The sequence below is a fragment of the Salarias fasciatus genome, chromosome 10 (genome assembly GCF_902148845.1).
Source record: "Salarias fasciatus chromosome 10, fSalaFa1.1, whole genome shotgun sequence".
NCBI lineage: Eukaryota > Metazoa > Chordata > Actinopteri > Blenniiformes > Blenniidae > Salarias > Salarias fasciatus.
In genome coordinates this window covers 20,494,288-20,514,803 of record NC_043754.1, presented here as the reverse complement: position 1 = coordinate 20,514,803, position 20,516 = coordinate 20,494,288, and the positions used below count along the sequence as shown (strand labels likewise).

Sequence of the window (20,516 nt, the reverse complement as noted above, 5' to 3'; positions counted from 1 at the left end):
GAGTCACTCCCTCTTAAAACTGAGCGGCGTTCTAGTTAATTATAACATTGCGAGACAGAAAACAGCGTGGACGCTTTAATGGGAGCTGTTCTTGCTCTCTCTAAGCACAACTCACTGAAGTCATAAAATGAGCTTGTAAGTGCCATAAAAACATAAATATTATAGCTATATCACACACTGAATGAAGCCATATCAAAAATTCTTAATTTTTTAAGGTTTTTATTAGCTTAAACTCGAAGTTCCCGCCACAAAAATGCGACTTTTACACCTTGTCTATAATTAAGGATAGCTGTGTTTTGATATTTGACTGTGTTTGGATCCATTGTAGTTTAACTGAAGCTAGTGCCGCGCCGAAAAGCAACGCAGTGCGGCTCTGGCTACTGTGTAAGAAGCTTTTGAAGTTCAGGCTTTGTGTCTGAAATAAGGCGAGAATGAATCCGCCGCCTCTTCACAGTTTATGTGTCAGCCTTCCCAAACTTTTTTGATGTGTTTTGGCAGGGACAGCAACGCATTTAAAGGCGCCAGAGGAGCCCCAAAGCCCGCGGCCACAAAATTACCAAAGATCTGTTGGACATACCTAAATGAGTTTCCGCTGGCGGTTTTATCTCATGCCTGGGACGCACTTTGATTCACGATTATTGGACGCAAACGGAGCACCCTTGAAGAAATGTAATTTCTGCCGCAGACACTACAACGCTGTTTGTAATCTCCAAAGAGGACAGCGTAATGGTGGGAGGCAGCGTGTCAGGTGGGCGTTTGGCCATTAATTAAATGCCCGTCCAACGTTTTTATGTTTTCATTTGATCACTGATGAAAAAAATGCAAGAGAGTATAGTCGCGGTTTTCCTAGATGAGAGACCTCCTGGTTTTTTTTCCTGCCGTGTTTCTTACAAATGATTTTACACTCCACAAGTCAACATGTTGGATGTAACACTAACTAAAAATCATGTTCTTCTGATGGTCACACCTTTTAAATGGACTATTATTAGCCGTCACCACTTTGTATTTAGATTCCAGCAGTGTGAATGAACTGAAAATTAATCGCTGTAGTCCAGGAGCAAATCTTAGTGAAATCTTAGTGAATTCATTTCCCCGATGCAGCAGCTTTCAGAGCCACGACCAGCTCTGCCAAAGGACCTACTGCAAGCCCAAATCTGGGTGGAGTGGTTAAATGAAAGCATCATTTCAAAAACTACAATTTGTTTTCATTATATTTCAACGCAAAGAACGCATACATTCACAATTAATGGAATAAAGAACATCACACTCCAGACCAAACTTGAGTTGGTTTAAAAAAAAGGGCTGTTACTTCTCAGGCTGCACGATCGACTTCTGCAGCCTTCAATGTGCGTGTTTGCTCAAACTTATTAAACTTATTAAAAGAGAGGAAAACTTTGAGCGGTCTCAGCCTCTGAATAATTGCGTTTAATATCCTGTCGGATCATCCTGCAGGCCACACTGGACCCGTCATGCGTGCCAAAAAATGATTGAGACCCCTGTTGTAGATTCAGTCTTGCTGCAATAACTGTGCCGACTTCAAGAGGTCACCCGTGAGGCTTCAAAAATTTTTGCACGAATGAAATACCGGCATTGAAGTTCGGCTCACCGCTGCGACTTGCAGAGCAACCCTGACTGTTTTTTTTTTTATCACCGCTCAAAGGAAAAAGAATGAAACTAATTATCAGCTTATTTGTGTGCGTCTGCAAACTTCCTGGAGCCATGAGCAACATGCATACAGAAGCAACACTAAAAGAATGATCCTGACATTTCTCATGATAAATCTACCTCATTTGCACATTGTGTGTGTGTGTGTGTGTCATTAAAAAATGTAATTAATTTTGTACAGCATGTTAGCCTTTCTCTTTGATATATCTTTGCAGAAAATAAGGTGTTGAATACGCTTTTACACTTTTCTTTACGCGATAACTCTGCATGGGAGAGGCCACTTCGGCATACTGATAAGCTATGGAGCGAATGGGAAAGGAGAGAGAGAAAGCACTTCAAAGAGCCTACAGGATATGGTGCAATGGCAGTGTAGGGTGTTGCCACAATTAATTTGACCACACTGCATTTAGACGAGGTCCTGAGCGACCCACCGCTTTTAATGGGCCCAAAGCAATTTGCATCGCAAATGAAGCTAACAAAAAAAATCTAATGCAGCACAGAGAAAATTAGACTTAAAGAGCAGATCCACTGTGATTACTTTTTCGCCTCTTCATTGCCTTGCCTGGTCTTGCCTATGCCAAGGAGTGCCTCAGGGTTCTGTGCACTATTTGTCTTTATTTCTGTTTATACGTTTAGCCTCCATCGAAACTCAAAAGCATGATGGCACCCTTTATTAGTGTGGGTGCACAATATATGCAAGCCGTTTGGCTAAGTAAGTGAATACATAAGTAGTAAGGTGAGCACGTAAAAACAGTTGATAGGTATGTAAATAGACAATTAAAAAAGTAGATAGGTAACTAAGAAAATAAGTAACACTATGAAGCACATTACACAGATAAAAAAAGTGATTTGCAATAAATACACAATAATGAAATATAAAAAAAATATACAAGGAATAACATAAGCGTATTCATGAGCACCTGCTTCTTCAAGGAAATGTCTTCAGATGCTTCTGCAAAGTATTAAGAGAGTCACTCTAACAACTAACACCTTCATTATTCCAGATTTAGAAGAAGATGTAGTATAGTATGTGATGCATTTAGTCATTGAAAGCAGAGTCTGAGAGTTAAAAAAAACACATCATGAATTCAAAACATGAAACATTCCATACCTGAACTTCACTGTCAGCAGCTTCTTCAACACTCAAATGCAGGAATTCATATTTCACACATGCTTGCTTCCAAAAATGTATCCTGATTGCCATGAGAATTGAGCTTAAAGGTTTATTGATCATTTGATGGGTTTTTTTTTTTTTTTTTTTTCTCTCTGGTTTTATTGCTGTGCGTCTAAATCATTTGGTCCTGGGAGGTTGGGTTCATATTGGGTGTCACAACTACCAAACCTCGTCTTAGGGAAAGATTGAAATGGGGTCGTGAAGGTTCAGGAGGTTCTTCGTTCTGGAAATCTCCAGCATTATGCATTACTGGCCGGTGAATGAAAGTGCTGTCACAACTTTTCACTCTGTTTGGGACTTTGAGTTTTTATTGCTCTTTGAATTGAAGCTGAAAAAAAAACACGATTGCATAAAAACAGGTTTGGTTTACTAACCTGCTGGGATGAGAAGGAACTCCTTTGATTCAGAGCCCATTACATTGGTGGCCGTGCAGTTGTAGCTCCCAAAGTCGTTCTGAGAATCGGGGGTGATCTGGAATGGCGAGCAAAGCCAAGAGAAACAGAAACGTGAGTCGACATTGCAGACACGCATGAAGTAGCTCCACTAAGTAAACCTGTGAAGGAATTTGAATAAACATCATTAGTTAATGTTTTCACATCATTTAGCTTGTGATTCACGGTTAAACACAGCTGGCTTATTTAAAAGGTGACTGCTATGCAAATGTGCAGATGTTCCAGAACCAGTCGGTGGTTCACTGTCATTGATACTCATGACCACTTCTAATGGAAACAAGTTAATGTTGGACTTTGTTTATTTATCCTGTGTTCATGTTACAGTTCCGAGCATGCATTGGCCTCCTTTTGTCTTTTTTTTTTGTTGATTAGCTGTAAAACTACTTGATTTAATGTGCTCAGCTTGCAAACTCTGTTTTGTGTAACTCTTCTTAAGAATGTGTTCGATGCGGTGGATTAGTAGAAACAAAGGAAAAGACATGTTGGGAACCTCTGCTGTACAGAGTACATGGTACACCTCACTGCAGACGACCACATGTGTGTGTGTCCCTCACCTCCAGGTAGCTGATGGTCGGAGTGTTATAGATCCTCATGTTGGTGGTGTTGGCGGAGGGCAGCTGGAGGCCGTCTCTGAACCAAACCAGCGAGGCTCCGGGGTGCGCCTCCACCTCGCACGTGATGTTGGCCGGGTTTCCTTCCCAGGTGTAGGCGGTCACTTCACCCAGGATCTTTGGAGCATCTGGTGAAAGGACGACGATTAGAAGCATCAGGTAATCTAATTACCAACAGTTGTTGGATTGAGAAAGAGTCTGATCTGCAGTGAAACTGCAAGACGACAAGATCAACACTCAAATGACCATAAATAAAAAACCAAACAAATCACTGTTTATAGCGCCACCAAAACAAAAAAAACAAAAAATATGCCTTTTTTTTTTTTTTTTTTTTTTTTTAAAAGTCATCAGTTAAAAGCTTTAAAGTGCTTGAACCAGAAGCAAAATGCAAGTTTATTATTATGAAAACTTTCAGAAATGAGTCAGAATACAGACAGTGAGGAGAGCCATAGTGGAAAACACAGCTTATTGCTTTCTGGCATTTCCAGCATCTCTGCTCAAGGCTACCAGATATTTTGTCTCAGAAGTCTTTGAATTGAAAAAGAAAAAAAGACATTGCAAATGCACTCCGTAATTAATGACAATGCTGAGAAAGCTGGAATCAAACAATAAAACAGACTGAGAAACACATGCTGAGCACTATAGCTTGATGGCTGTACTTATGTTCCATACGTTCAAGATAAGGTCTTTTTATGATGCCCATTTAATTCTTTATAGCCCACCTGAGTTGTTTTTTTTTAAGGTTTTAAACATCAAAATGTGCAAGAAAAGGAAATACATTCATTTTGTATACAAAAAAAGAGAAAATAAGCTCAGAAATTAAACCAGTCCTCAATCCAGTGGGAGTAGTTAATGAGTGCTTTCTCTGTTTGTTGGGTTTTTTTTTTTTGTTTGATTTTTTAATATATCCTTCTCACGTCACACAGCAGTGGACTCTGAATGCAGTGCAGTGCGCCTCGCTTCCCGTGAGCCGCCAAACGCCGCGGCCTCTGACACCGCCGGGGTTTTTCCTCCCGACCCCGGATCCTTGAAAGCTCCGCAGTGTGCCGCCACTGGGATTGATGGACAAGAGCGAGTCGATAGATGCTCCATCTCCTGCAGCCCTGATTAGACTCGCGCGCTTTCTGTCGATGCCGGCCGGGGTCTCATTGACTCGCCGCAGAGTTTGTGACCTGCCTGTTTGATTTCCGTGGCCTCCGAGAACTGTCCCGGTGAAATCATTTGAAAATAATCTGAGGCCTCGAACAGAAGTGCTCGTGCACGTCACATACCTGATAAAATACATAAAGGACTGTCAATACAACAACCGCTTCATTTCCTGCATACAATGCACACAGGCTGAGGGAGGATTACCGGTTTCATTAATGGGGATGGAGACAGCGGAGCACAGACAAGTTAATAGGAAAATCAATCTAATATTAATGAAGCCAAATAAATCATACATATTCAAAATCAATTTATTAAACATATGTGAACAACATGAATTTGGGCCTAACTTGCATTTGTAGTTTTAAAGGTGCCTTGTTATGCAGTTTCTGACATCAGTGCCATTTATCCAACAACATTGTATTTAAAGTGTACTGTCCTGAATTCCAGCTTGGTCAATAACTTCAGACAGTCAAAAAGTCCCTCCTGTGGCGGCCAGTGAGAACGGGCTGTTTCTGTGTGTGTCTTCTGAGCTGTGTCTGTCCACACTCCTCTCAAGAGAAGATCAATGTTGCCAGATTGGGCAGTTTTCCTCCCAGTTGGTGCAATCCTGTGCGTATGACGTGTTCTTTAGTACACGTATAAAAGCTTTAGGTTTCTAACATGAGCTTCTGCAGAGATTGAGGCTGAGGCTGGTTTTGTAGAGGTGGGTGGACGGGAGCACGGCAATGACTCCGATCTGGCAACCCTGTAGAAGCAGCCTGCTTTATGCACTAATGCTTACGGGGTGGGGACTCAAAAGGAGCCACAGCTATGGTTCCAGCATGTTGAAGGACAGCCCACCTCCAGTGGAGGCCATGAAGTCCTTCATGTCGGCCAGGTGACGGGACTGCTGCTCGACCCACAGGGGAATGGGAAAAACAACACTCCTCCAGCTGTTCCAGCTGTTCGACATGCAACGTGACAAGTGTGTTCTGTCTCTCAAGGGCTTGGAGGACAGTAAACCCACAGAAAACATGTGGGTGCTGCTGGGCTAGGGTGATGCACTGATCGACTGGACTCCTGCAAGAGTGGATTTATCGCAGAACCAGTTTGAACCAGAATTTGATCCAGAGAGAGAGGCTCCCGATGAAGTTCAGAGCCTGTGGTGACACTTTCTTTACTTCTGGAGCCACACACACAGGCAGGGGGACGCATATTACTGTTACAAAACAATCAATCCATCAACAAATATCAAAAGCATAGGAGGAGGGTATTTTCTTCCTCATCTCACCTCAGCAAATTGTTCTCTGAGGATCTGAACCTTCAACCAATGCACATTTGTGTGTTGATACCGTTTTAATGAGTCCAACTACTTGAAATTTAGGTGACTAACCTCAAAAACAAATACCCACCAGGCCAACAGCTTTGATTTTTTTTTGTGGTTAAAGTGAAATAACTGCAAATATGAAGGCTACCAGCACAAGAACAAATCAAAACAGGCACTTGTTTGTCTGGAATTCTCGTCTTGACAGAAACACGAGGCAGAGAAGATGTTGTGGCGATTTTGCAGGAGGAAGGGAAAGACTCTTAGCTACCTTTTACCTACCCTTCTGTTCATTCAGCTGAATACTTTCAGAAACACACAAAGACCCAGCACCAAGAAAAGAGGTTGAAATGTTTACCGAACAGACCTCCAGACTGAGAGGAGTGACCCGCGTGATGCTCGCCGTGTTTTCACTGGGCATCAACGCTAAACAAACTTCAAATGCTGACGAATCGGAGATATTAACACTTTCCCGCCGGTCCTTCGGCGGCGAACGCAGCCACACTCAGCCTGGCTAATGGGATCACGCTGTGCGGCAGATAACAAGTTCGGCGCTCAGATAACGTTTTCATTGTGCGAGCGGGTGAGCGGTGATAGAGAGGACGGAGAGTGAGAGCCGTGCTCAAGACAAAGCACCTTTTCTTATCGATAATTGCTTGGCAACAGTGAATCAGCTACCTGATTATTCCCTGATTATTCCAACTAACGGTGAGCCCTCAAACAACTCTATCAATGCTGCAATGTGATTATATCTCTGAACAAATTGTGAGCGCATTGAGAGAAGGCCATATTAATCCAATTAGGCATTCACTGGCTGTAATTTTATTTTTTCTTAATCAAGGTAACATTGATAGATTACAAAATTGAATCAGGTATGATTTAGCTGCTTACATATGTCCATATAGTCCTTAGAATCACTTTTTAGTTTCATATTGACAGAAAAAAAATTATTTTCAAGCAGCATCTCAGACAGAACAGACTGAGTCATTAGGCTGTTTTTGTTGTGTCTCGGTACATCAAAGCTCAATTCAAGCTTGAAGTGTCTATATTATAAATAAATAACTTTCCAATTTAAACTACACTGATGTTTTAACTTTTTGAATTTCATATTAGAGGTCCAAAGCTAACTGAAGTGCAGCCCTCACTTCCTGACCCCTGTCCAACCCTGAATAACCCCGCTTTTAGTGCAGGAACCCCCTGATCCATCAGAGCTTTATCGACACCTCCATCTTTTGGTTCAACTTGTTTTTCAAGAGCATCCCACAAATGCTCAGTTGAATGGACAACTTCAATCTGCGGGCCACCCTTCAAGGCCAAATCTCAAACTGTGCTTCCCGAATCATTCCGTAACCATTTTTTCTTTGTTGCAGGGCACATTATCCTGTCAAGACGCTGTCAGGAAACACCATTTGCCTGAAAGGGTGGTCTGCGCCGGAGCTTAGGTAGGAGGTGAAGCGTCAGAGTAATATCCAAATGAATGGCAGAACCCAACGCTTCTCAGCAGAACGTGGTTTAAAGTAATGCGCGGCTTCACCCTGCTTTTCCTCCACAGTGCATTACAGTGACAACTTCTGGAGTGAATAAGCAGCACTAAGCCATCGGTTGGATCGTTCTTTCGGAGCCAAACTTCCCAGAGCCGTTGCTGCTCGTGACCCTTTCATCGGCCTTTCATTACTTAGATCGTGTTTTTTAGATACTCAGCGCAGCAGGTCAGGTAAAACTTGACAAGAGTTGCAGATCTGGAGGTGCTCTGACCCAGTCGTCGAGCCATCACAAGTTTTTCCCTTGTCAAACCTGCTGGAATCCTTCCACTTCACATCAACTCTGAGGACAAAATGTTCACTTGCTGCCAAACATGTCCCACCTGCTAAAAGGCTCCATGAGAAAGAGAAACAGCGTGTCTCCGTTCACCTGTCACTGGTCATGAGGTTAAGACTGATAAGTGTAATTCAGGCTTGACATTTCACGTGAAAGTCGATGACTGTGATCGTTCTGCCGGTCCTGTCAAAACGGATACGTCCACGATGGGCATTCCTTGAGAACCTGCTACAGAGTTTAATGAATCTGCTCCAGACATCTTACAGTGGTCTGCAGGATCAGGGCGGCTGCTCACAGGCAGCTGCTTTGAAAAGAAGAGACGAGTAATTTAGAGCCTAAAGAGCCACTGTGGCCCGGAAGGTACGACAGCACGGAGACCTTTGTTTCCATGGTAACAAATCTCACCGGCATCATTGACCCAGCAAACTCACTCAACATCCATACCATCCATACTGCAGAACCAGAGGCGAGTGTCCTCCTGACACAGTGCTTCACCACGCTTTTACAATGCCTTACAGTCTCGAAGCTTTTCTTTATTTGATGAGATCTGTTCAGGCGGCATACCCTCATTAGAGACATAGGTTGAACTGGATCTGTAGCTTTTATGTTCAGATTATATATGCTGGATGATTAAATACAATTTTTCTCAAACCAAAAAAAAAATATATATTTGATGCCATTTTTCAATAACTGAAACAACCTGGACTACAACTTACAAAATATAGCAGAACATAACAGAACTCACTGAATCATCTTCTCTTAAGAGGTTATTAATGTTTGTCTCCTGTTGATTTTATTAAGCTATTTCATTTCCATCACAAACTTTCCTCCTATCTCTTCTTAGGGGTCTGAATTATGGTGTTGGGGAAATTCCACCTACACAAATCCATGACAGTCAAGCAGTAATCGTTTTATTCTACTTACACCCAAGCATAAAATCCTTCCTCATATCCATCTGGTGTGGAAAAACAGACATCCATCTGAAGACAGAGTTCACTTCTGGCCTGTCATTTTGAAACCGGGTCTAGGTTTTTGACGCCAATTCCATTTGCATTGATAAACAATAGGAAAAAAGTTCAATGTTCTTTTTTGCAGAGTTTATTATGAATATTAATGTGTATTTGTTTTATCAAGTGATAGTGCTTATTATTTATGGTATTCATTTGAAGCAAAAAAAATAAATAAATTCTTAGAAATGACAAAATATTCAGGGAACTCAGATGGAGTGCAGAATGAAGGGACGCCCAGGGGTTAAACAATCACAGAGAGAAGTAACAAGCTGGAGATAGTGAGAGAAAAGATTTCCGAGAACAAAGTAGCCACGGGGCAGGTTGTGGTTTAAATAAATGACAATATCCTCAAGTTCTTCTTGCTCCTTCTTTTGATCAGGCTTTACATTTTTCTGCCTACAAGTAGACTCCGCAGCTTAAAAATAGAGCTGGAAAAAAGGATTTTTTTTTTTCAACCAAATTGTTAAGAGTCTTTTGCATCTATATTTTAAAATGGGAAAGAATAAAGAATGCAAAGATGAAACAAAGAGATCACATAATGCAGTAAAAGATAGAAGGTTCAATTTTCCAGAGGTAATATACATCCAATATATTTGGATTTGATGTGATAAAACATAAAATTTCCGCTGCCACATTTATTCAAAAGTGATAAATCGTGAAAGAGTCAGGTGACTTACAGCGCACTTCAAGGTAGATGGGCTTGGTGTCCTGGCCGATGGAGTTGCTCGCAGTGCAGAGGTACTGGCCGGCGTACGTGAACTGGACATTCTTCAAGGTGAGCGAGGAGACCCGGGCGTGGCTGCGCACCACTACATTTCTATCAAGGCTCTGCAAGGAAGAACAGGAAGATTATTCACACTCGAATCAACACGAATACACTTTCTGCTGCTATCAGCTTGTTTGTGTGCGTTTCTATGTGTGTGGATTAAAACACGGGGGGCCGACTGTAATAAAAAAAAGTTAAAAGAAACAACAAACAAACTCAGAGGCAATGGGGTTATGTTTGCAGTTATGATTGGTCGGAGCAGGATGGACAAACGGAGGATGAATTGTGAAGTAAATCTAGATTTTGGATGAAGACTGTGTGTAAATTGCAGTGCAAAAACCAAATAAAAAAAAGTTTGGGTCGGAAGTTCCTTGCTGATAAGAGTTGGATGATTCAATTTTTTTTTTTTTCCCCCAATGTCAAGTAGGTGCCAGACTAATCACAGCAGCCCCATCTGTAAAGTTATGAAAGTAGCCAAGATAAAAATTCCAGGTCAGGACAAGTTCAGGTGGCTCAGGAACACACGTCGATCTTTAAATCATGGAGATATGAATAAATAAAAGTCGCACAGACCTCTCGGTCTCTTTCATACATAAGGAAAAACACCGTGGACATCTTGGAGAAAGTCTTCCTCCACTGACCTCGGCGCAAAAAGCTGCATCCCATAAACTACTTGTACATTACGTCGATGACTGTCCCCCTCATTTGGCAGTATGCTCCTGGCTTTACAGGCAGTTTAATTGCTGCAGGAACAGAATAATTGCAGTCGGGACAAATGGCTTGTTAAACCTTGTTTTTATTTTCATTAGCCGATCGCATTCATCAAACTGTCCGCTTGGCTGAATCTGCTGCTTCGTGGATCTGCTGGCTCGCTGTTGGGGGTGCTCCGGTGCACGCCCGGGCGTGCACCCCAGCTCAGCCTCAGTCCTCCATCACTTTTTTAATCACGCGCTGCAGCCCAGGTTCATTCTGGCTCAACTGTCCCAAACCGTCTGATGAACTGAACGAAACCGAGGAACCTGAGCACAAAGCTGCACCCGACGGTTTAGAAAACGGCAGATAAATTGTTGGAAGACACGAACTTTTGTTGTTCAATCTTCTTTGAATGTTCATTAGCAGATGACATTTATCAAACTGTTCACATAAGGCCTGATCTGTTCATCTTCTATGCATGTAAAATGTACGACAGACAGGGACCGTGCAAGTTTTCTATTATAAATATAGAAAATCAGGAGTATTTACTGATATTTATTCATGACTCGGGATAAATTCAGTTCAGCAGGTGAATGTTCATATCTATTTTTTTCCACCATACTAAATTTACCTTGCATTGATGAAATATCACAGAATGAATCATCCGTGAACCATTCAATGCGTTAAATGTTTTGGAGTCCGTTTAACTGAACGATGACCTGCCAGTAAAATGAATCAGAGTGCGGTTTTATATGCTAGGAAATGAGTAAATTAGTGTATCCCAAGGAATATTGCTATTTTTCTGCATTTTTTTTTTTTGTGTGAAAAAGTTTGGTCATCTCATACTGGGGTCACCTCAGGTTGGTCACACTTGACAATAGTGTTTCCATCTTGTCTATGACCGTTGCAAGACAGTTCATGACACTGTGTGTTTTACACACTCAGATCACACCCGACTTCACCCAAAGACGTCCCTCGTCTTTATTTTTAATCAACCTCCTCAAAAAACTGCTCAAAATCATCCCCTAAACTGTTTCTGGGCCCACTTGGAAACCTGAGTGAGCACAACGCTGCACCGAACAGATTACAGACTGCATTGATTAGTGTGGATACATTTGTGGAAAACAATCACCTCATTTGATACAAACACCTTGTTAAGTTTTGTTTTGTCGTTAGCAGATGACATTGATCTCCATGGCTGAAGCTGCGTTACACACACTGTTTTCAAATCCTGCACGGCGGCAGCATCTCAGACTGCTTCACCTTCAGCTCTGCTGTGTCTCCTCTTGATTGCCTTTACAGTTGCACTGGATCACTTTCACACGCTGTGTGTTTGTGAAGGTGGAAGCTAAGGTAATTTCATATAAACAGCTTTGCTCTTTTCTGCAGCAGAAGTCATTAATAATAATGAAAAGCATTTTAAAATAAATAAGCACGTAGCAGACCTAATAAAAACATAGCAGCAGCTCTTTTTTCCCCTTTGGGCAGCAAACAGCTCACAATAACAGGTGATGTATACGTTTCCCTTTGAGCTGCCATGATCTTCTATTAATATTTCAGGCGTCCAAGGTGCTCCGGCGTTTGTGTTTTATAAATATTTCAATGACATTTGTTGTATTAGTGTTTTGGCCGGGCCTGTTATTCTTTACCGAGCACGCTGACTCGGAAATGGCAGAAATATTTCTGTTTTTCACCGAAGATCTGAAGGAGTGTCCTGGAACATTTTGAAAGGGCAGCATTAATCTTGTCTGGCTGCGGTAACACAGAAAAGAGCTGTACCGGGCAAACTACTGGAATGTAAACAGGAAAAGGTTAATGGAGAATAATTCTTTAATGATCCAACGGAGGCAGGAGCGAACAGGCAGACCTTAGAATAGTATTTATTCATTAATTCCAACGAATCGTTTTAATTATACAACTGATTTGTCATCAAATTAATTAGACTTGCAGACCTGAAACAGAAAGCATGCGAGTGCTTTTTCTTCCGCCTTCTCCGGTCGTGTCGCCGCTGCTGCTCTGCACTTCAGGGCCCGACGACACTCTGTTACATAACCCGTCGATACGTATGCTTTGCCTGTCACATAGTCTGCATTGCAGGGGACATCGGAGGGAGACTGCCAGGAATAATTTGCACAGCCTGTCACACAGATGCAGCAGGAGCCCGGGTCAGTCTTTAAATTTAGAGTGGCTCTCAAAGGAATCCTTTCACACTTTAAGGGGAGACTTCGCTTTTCTCGGCCAAGACCTGTCCACTGTCGGCTCGCAGCCTGCTTGACAAAGTTATTTCATCATGTGACAAAGCTGAAAATTGAGAATGTATGATGAAAGTATGAAAATCGGAGCCTGAGGTTGAGCTCTGCAGAATGAAATCTATCTGGTCAAACCCAGTGAGCTGCACGTTGTTTCTGCAGGGATGAAAATAGTTCTTTTTTGGGGCTTTTTTTTTTTTTTTTTTTTTTTTAAAGCGCCGGTGAGTTTTTCGAAGCTGAGCCAAGTTTTTCCTAAAATGGCGACTGTGTCTGGAGTACGCTCCGTGATTTACCGCCTCCCAGTTCGGAGGCCGGATCATTCAGCAAAACATGGCACATAAAGACGTATTTCACAGAGCAGCCAGGCTGAAGCCGTGTCTCTTTCAGAGACTAAACAGGGAAAACTTTGGAGGGGTGTTCCTCGTCCATTTGTGAAGCTCATAATGGAAAATGTCCGTTTTTCAACAGATGTCCTCAACTTGAACCCCAGAGACACGTGTTGAACATCCTCTGCTGCAATCTTTCCACTGTTAGTGTTTAATGAAGACATACAGTAACATCCCAAAAGAGGTTTGAAGAGTTATCAGTCAGATCTCACTGAAGTGTTACAGTGGGATGTTTTTAATTTTATCAAATTCATAAGTGGAATCTGTAGTTTTTTTCACAGAACATAGTTTTTAAGGTACTTCTTTCGGTATATATTTCATAATTTTACTCAACGCATTTCATTTGATCACAAATATCTGCACTTTTTCCTTCATCCCTTCTTAAAATTTACTTCTTTTAGACTCTATGAGGCAAGTTACAACAATTCCTGAATTCCAAATCTTCCTGTTTTTGACAAGATACAAGACATACATGAATAGGTTCAATTTGCTTTAAAAATACAAAAAAAAAATTTAAATAAATCTGGTAAATACAGACCTATGAATGTATCTGTAATTGCCTTTACTTCAATATGAGTGACTTACGGGGAAAAATCAGCACATTTAGACTGACACAGACGTTATTTAAAATTTATAGTCTGGATATTAAAATGGTAAAAAGAGAACATTTTACCATTTCATGAGGATGGATTTGAATTGGATGTGTGGTGTAGGAGTGGTTTTAGCTCTTGGACCACATTAAAAAAGACCCTGTGTGGGTTTGATTCTGTGCACTCCAACGTCCTTAAACCAGCTCAAAAAGTCATTTGTGTTCAGTTCAGTTGAACCATCGAACGCAAAATGTTGGCACAGGGAGGGATCACGAGGTGGTTCCTTTTAAACACATTCTGGTCAGTCAGGACGCCATTAAAACCAGTTTGATACACTTAAATGTTTACATTTTGACATTTTACATGCTGTATTATGTTGTTTGCATCTAAATGAAAGTGTGAATAAAAGCAGCATTGGCTTGATCAAAATTAATGAAACTCAGAGCACATAGAAGATGATAATAAATATAGATGATATTTATGTTCTGTTTGAACCAACTGGGCCACTGTCATTCAGGAGGAAGATTACTTTATCCCATTATTATTCTGTTTTAAGTGTCAGGCTGCTTTCTGAAGTGCACTCCTCGAGGAAATTAAGATACAGCGGAAAGGTTTCCAGTCTTCTTTTTTACATAACATCACATTTCTTGTTACATTTGATCTAATATGAGACAAATTATAACATGGTAGCTTGTCCAGGCTCCATGGCGCCCATCTTCAAATGCATGATGGGGTAAAACTGTTAATAATGCATTTGGCTTTGATCAGTCGCTTCATGATGGAACATATTTAAAAACTATTGAGGTGGAATAAACACAAAACTACTGATGGATTAAAACAATCAGCCAGAACATTAAGACCTGCCTGATATTGACTATTTCTCCTTTCAGCTGCCCAAAAAGCCTCATCTTTCAAGACATATTACCCAATAGACCTCTTAATTTGTGCTCTGCGGCATTGATTTGGCACTGAGGCTTCATTAGGTGATGTAAGGTGCAGGCTGGGGCTTTAATGAGTCCTGTTTGCTCATTCCTCAGTCGCAAGTTAAGATAGATGTTGCCCAGTACAGATTGGAAACACCGAGTCATTTCACCACCACACTTCAGTCTTTGTTAAACTCGAGCAAACATCATGCCAGTGCACATTTTTTCGTGTTCTTTTAAATGTAAGTACTAAAACAATAACGGTAAAAATGGTTTCTGTTTCAGTCCGATACCATCAGCTGTCTCCAGTGAGACCTTTCTTTCCTCTTGACCTTGTGAAGATACAGAGGATTACGGCAACGGGAAGCTAAAGATACCGTGAATGAAACACAGAAAGTCTTTTTACCGATCATCTACTGAACTCAAACCTTGATTAAGAAGTAAAAATAGCAGCAAGTTGCCCACAAAAGTGAAAGATCCTTCACAGAAAAAAACAGAGTCATTGAATAATGAAAGCCCCAAATAATAACTTGTAGTGTGGAGCACGTTTGAACAGACTAAAAGGTGAATTTCTGCATAAATTTCACACTCGGCCTTGTCGAGCATTGCCGTGAACATTACGCTCAGAGAAGTACTAAAGGGCGAAAAGGAAAAAAAAAAAGACAAGAAAAGAAAAAGAAAAACCATGGCTGTGATTCTCGGTCGCAGAATGAAATCCTGACATAATGCACGAGCTGCGGCTGTGATCTGCGGAGCCACAAATCACACAACTTGAAATCCCTTCAGCGGCTCATGAAGGTGACACGATAATGGTCACACACTGGGATAACACTGCGTTAAAAAGTCTTGCGTGATGCAATAATTGAGGTATCCTTCACAAGATTATGCGAGCCGCATTTCAAAGCCGACAAAGTGACGAGTGAAATAATTAAGAGCAGCCAGATGAAAACCGCACGAGAGAGTGTGTGTGTGTGTGTGGTGTGTGTTTTTCAGAGGAACAAACTTGACAGAATCGTATGTTTTTCAGATGAAGTGAAAATACTTAATTCCAGTCCTTTCAGACCTGAGTGGCAGCGAGTGGCGTTAGCTTGTGATGCAGCATCAGTTCCCTCTGTGGACGACCAGAATCTGCATGTTTCTTAAAGCCACACAGCGCAACAGGAGCCGCCAGGAAAATGCCTCAAAGTCCACGGTGTAAAGACGATTCCTCTACCTTGATAGTTTAAGATGTTGGACACTGAAGCATTGGCGGTATCTCTTATCAAACCAAAACCATTTGATTGCTTACATTCCACAAGGAGGCGCTTTTTTTTGTTGTTGTTGTTTGTGGCTGAGTGTGTGGCTGAGGTGAAAGCATGCAGACCTCTGACCCGTGTCAGGAACTTGAAACGCCGTTCGAAAAATCACTCTGTTAAGATTTAGTACGGCCCGGTGTGTTAGAGTCAAAGCAGAGCAGACAGTGTTTCACCAACCACACAACCGAGGGATCTTTTCCTTCCCCTCCAAATCGTGCAAAGTCTGGGAAATAACTCGACCGTGCCGCAGGAAATAACAGCATGCTATACAGCTAACAAATGGCACTACTTAAGTCTACTTTGAGATGCTGTGAGTGTGTCTGTGTCTCAAGAAGAAACGCTCTCGACACGACTAAAGAGGGACAAGTAAATAGGGCAAGTCTAAAAATGTTCTGGAACTAAATGGATTAAATGAACTGTACGATGTGTCTAATGGTCTACGCGTTTAGTGCAGGTTAGACTAAATAGCAACACTTCTGCTCTGCAGTAGAAGGATGGGGGACAAAAGGGGGGGGGGGGGGGGGGGGTGGTGGTGGTCTACAGTGTAAGTCTGGGCTAGCACATCTAGAGTCAGGCTACGGTCTTTAGTAGCCATACCTCGTATTTGTCTGGTCGGGTCCAAGAGGCCTGGAGAGGACAAACACACAGGAAGCAAAGACAAAGAGCGACACAGTGGAGCAGATTGTGAGCTTTAACAAGAGATCCACACAGGATGAGTGGATTTACCTGCAGGAGATGTGCAATGATTTCATGAAAGTTCAAACCAGTGACTTTCTGCCTTTTTCTTTTTCTTTTTTTTTAACATTGAACCCCATAAAATACCTCATTACATTTTCTATCTATCAGATTTACTCCAATACTTGCAGTGGCTGCTGCGTGATGTAATTCATCAGGCTGAACTTTGAGTTTTATCGTATCGTTTAAGCTCCCATGCCACAGTTACGTAACCTAAATCTGAGAAAATGATTAAATAATGCTTACTGAGATGTATCACCCACCTCAAGGTTAAAGGATGTTTTCAGCACAGAAGTAAATTCAGTCAACTAATGTTTTCCTCAAAGTCAAGATTACGCAAGCCAGCATTTGCATGTGCTTTGATAGGAGCGCAACTTCATGTGAACGATTCCCCCTTTAGCAGGAATTCTCTCATATCCCTGAAAATTTCAACCTCATTAAGTGATTCAAAGGCATTTTTACATTTTGGCAATTCAAAACAGACAACCTTCACGCTGTTGTTTCTTTTTTTTTTTTTTTCAACGGAAAAAAGAAGCACATTGAAAAGGCCAAAAATAGTATTTCTACACTGAAAGAGCTCCAGATTAAAAAAAACTCAACAAATTTTTATAAAGAAATTAATACAAAATAGATAGATAGATAGATAGATAGATAGATAGATAGATAGATAGATAGACAGATAGATAGATAACCTTCGTGCGAGCCGCTTTAAGCTCCGTTAACTTTCAGGTTTCCTTCAGGTCAGAGGGATCGTTACGGTGCGGTCAGGATTTCAGTGCAGGCAAGTTCAACTGCAATCAGGGAAGTAACCGGAATGGTTATCCTGCCAAACTGGAGCACAGCGGGCGGCCTTCTCGGCTGGTTATTAATTAATGTGGTGTAATAAGAGAGAATTTAGAAGCACGCTAAGGAAAAACAAGGCACTGAAACTAATTATAAGTGAACAGCTACTGGCACCCAGAGACTTTGTTTTCCTAATCAGCAGGTTTTCTCATCATGGCGTTCTGTGTTTTGATTAGCGTTCACTGAGACGCAGAGCACTGGCTACAGCCGCTACCTACAGATTCTAATCATGTGGCGCAAAAACGCACGTGACGCGAATGTGAAAAGGCATCCGATCGCATCAACCATACTTTTAGCAAGACATGAAGTCCGGCTGCTGTGGCGTAGAACACTGTCGCGATTGGAACACAGAGCGTGGCGAACAGGAAACCGCCAATGAGTGACGACCTGATGAAAATTAGTGACAGGGATTACCGAATTTCCGCGTTGTGTAAGAACAGCAGCATTAAATCAATATCGACCTGACAGTGACGGACAGGGACGACTGGGAGGACGACAGGCCGTGAATGGAGGACGTTCGGTGACGACTGTGGATGGTGGCAGGCAAGTCCTGCGTTGCAGGTGGACGGTAAGATTCAGTGAGTGGCGATGCAGCCGTGCATGCTTCTGCTGATTGGCAGTGATAAATTGGAGTTAATGGGGGAAACCAGGAGCATTTCAGCTGAGTCAAAATTCCAAATTCTCTCTGGGATGATCCTCCACCGCAAATGCAGCGTGGAAGAAACAACCACTGTGTAATCCTCATTATATCTACATACTAACAATTGGTGTTTCTATTGATGAAACCAGAGAAAATACATGAACCCTTGAGACTTCACTAGATAGGGCAGCACGGGGTGCAGACTTTCACTTATTGTGAATTTATAATCGACATTTGCTGTGCGCATATTGCAAAAGGCTGACCGTACGGCAGCAAATTTTATGTTTCCATGCAATCTGCATTCATGTTCTGCATGAAAACAGTAACAGATGGAGCCCGGCTGCCTGAGACTGTGCTGTGCTTCTGATTTCACAGGGCAAGAAATCAGAGGCACGAATGTTTAAAAAAAACAAAACAAAAAAATCAAGGAAATTTGACTAAAATCAACAGTCAACAAACTGTTTCTGAGGTGCTGCTGGTGGGAGCTGAGGATGCGCATGTGATCAAAAGACAAAGACAAACAAACAAAAAAATGAAATAAAGCACCAGTAGCATTTGGATAAAATTAGGTTCAAGAGGAGAAAGTGCTGTAATTCTGAAACACAAACCTGGAAGTTCAAATACATCAAGAACCAATATTTAAGTGTTAATTTAACACAAAACTCAACAGTATCATCACATATTGAATATTCACTTAATACTGTGCAGCGACCCCACTGGCGGTCGAGCACCTCTGAATGAAGGCAAACAGAATTTGCACATGGTAGCTATGAGATATAATTCATCATAATGCACCAGCTGACAAAGCAGGTTATTTAAAGTAGGCCAGTATGGCCCAAATACCGTGGAACCGAGTCCTCTCGGGTCCTCCGGGACTTTAACGGGACAGGTGCTTCTGCTGCATGTACCTCCCAAGAGTCGTCCATCTATTACACGCTTTTATCTCCTCAAACACGCACGGAACCAGTGTGATTGATAATGCAAGATGACAGCCCGGGTTTCCGACTACTTCTCGCCCACAGACTGTTTATACATTGCTAATTTCTCAGTGAGAAAGCATATTTCACAGCCGTTACTCCCTAATTAAAAAAGACCTCTTTGGACCTCTCAGCGCCGCGCGGGGAGTCGGTCTCATTGAGATTTTATGTGCCGCTGAATGCTGGTCGTGGTGATGAAGGACAGTTTATCTCCTGCTTAATTAAAAACCACTATAATGTTGGTGAGGATATGACAGAGAGGCGAAACGTGCACCCGGCTCAAGGTTAGAATTCTCTCTGAGTCTGCAGTTATTATTCAAAGCCTGGACGGCAAATTCTGTCATTTTCCCGCGTCCCTGCAGCAAATGCCCCCCGAGACCAGTTAAAGCTGTCATTATGAACAACGCATGTGTAGGAAAACCACGGTCCCAAACTATTATCGCTATTAGAAGTCTAATGAACATGTATCATAACTTCGGCGGTGTCTAATCCGAGCCGAAGCACGAGCCGAGTGTATGAAGTGTTCTTGTTGAATCGGCAAACCTGCTAGAAGCAGCAAAGGTAATTATCTTAATACTGTTTACTGCATTCACAGCAGAAAATTACCCCTCTGAAGTGACTAATCTGTCTGCCGCTCACATGATGCATGTTGTCAGAATGTGCCGTTAAGATGGATTTCTCAAAAAATTATACCGTTTTAATGAGCCGATAAGAGCGTGACAATAGCGGAGGGATGAGATCCTCTCGTCGGGGCTGGCGACTGCCGGGAGGCTGTGACCACTGGAGAGGAGGAACGCACAGCGGTGGGATCCATATGGCTCACGCGCCTTAAGAAGCCTTCCGCCATGTTCTGTAAGCAAATCTTTAATCCAGTGTTGTCACCGGGGCTCCTGAAGGACATGAGGAGGAAAGCCGGGGGGTATACGTGGCGGAGATATCGAACCCTCGCTCGAAAAGTGCTCGCTCGTTTGCCGGCCGAGCGCAACGGCGCTCCAAACAGTCTGATTCGCGGCGATAATTAGGCTAATGCCACTGAAATCATTTCGCTTTTTCAGCTCATTCCCGCTTAATTTACTGTCGATTTGCGGCGAGCGGTTTTTCCAAAGCAATTCCACAGAAATAAGTCCTTCAAATGCAAGTGATTAACGACGGGCTGAGACAGACGGCGAACAGCGCCGGAGCGCGGCATGCTGCGTCACGGAGACCCGGAGGCGAAGGACCTGTGCTCCCCGGTGGC

At 42.2% G+C, this 20,516-nt stretch overlaps 1 protein-coding gene across 19 annotated transcripts in view; it reads right to left on the bottom strand.

Moving 5' to 3' along the window:
- Positions 1-20,516, bottom strand: part of ncam1a (neural cell adhesion molecule 1a) — a 260,268-nt gene that overhangs the window by 42,615 nt on the left and 197,137 nt on the right. For 13 of the 19 annotated variants that reach the window (XM_030101185.1, XM_030101187.1, XM_030101191.1 and 10 more), the window contains exons 9-12: positions 16,682-16,711; positions 9,860-10,010; positions 3,846-4,030; positions 3,214-3,310 (exon numbers count right to left, since the gene is read on the bottom strand). In XM_030101185.1, coding sequence (XP_029957045.1) covers positions 3,214-3,310; positions 3,846-4,030; positions 9,860-10,010; positions 16,682-16,711 — 463 coding nt within the window. The remainder of the gene's footprint in view (positions 1-3,213; positions 3,311-3,845; positions 4,031-9,859; positions 10,011-16,681; positions 16,712-20,516) is intronic. The other 6 variants (XM_030101189.1, XM_030101196.1, XM_030101190.1 and 3 more) reach the window with 1 other exon arrangement.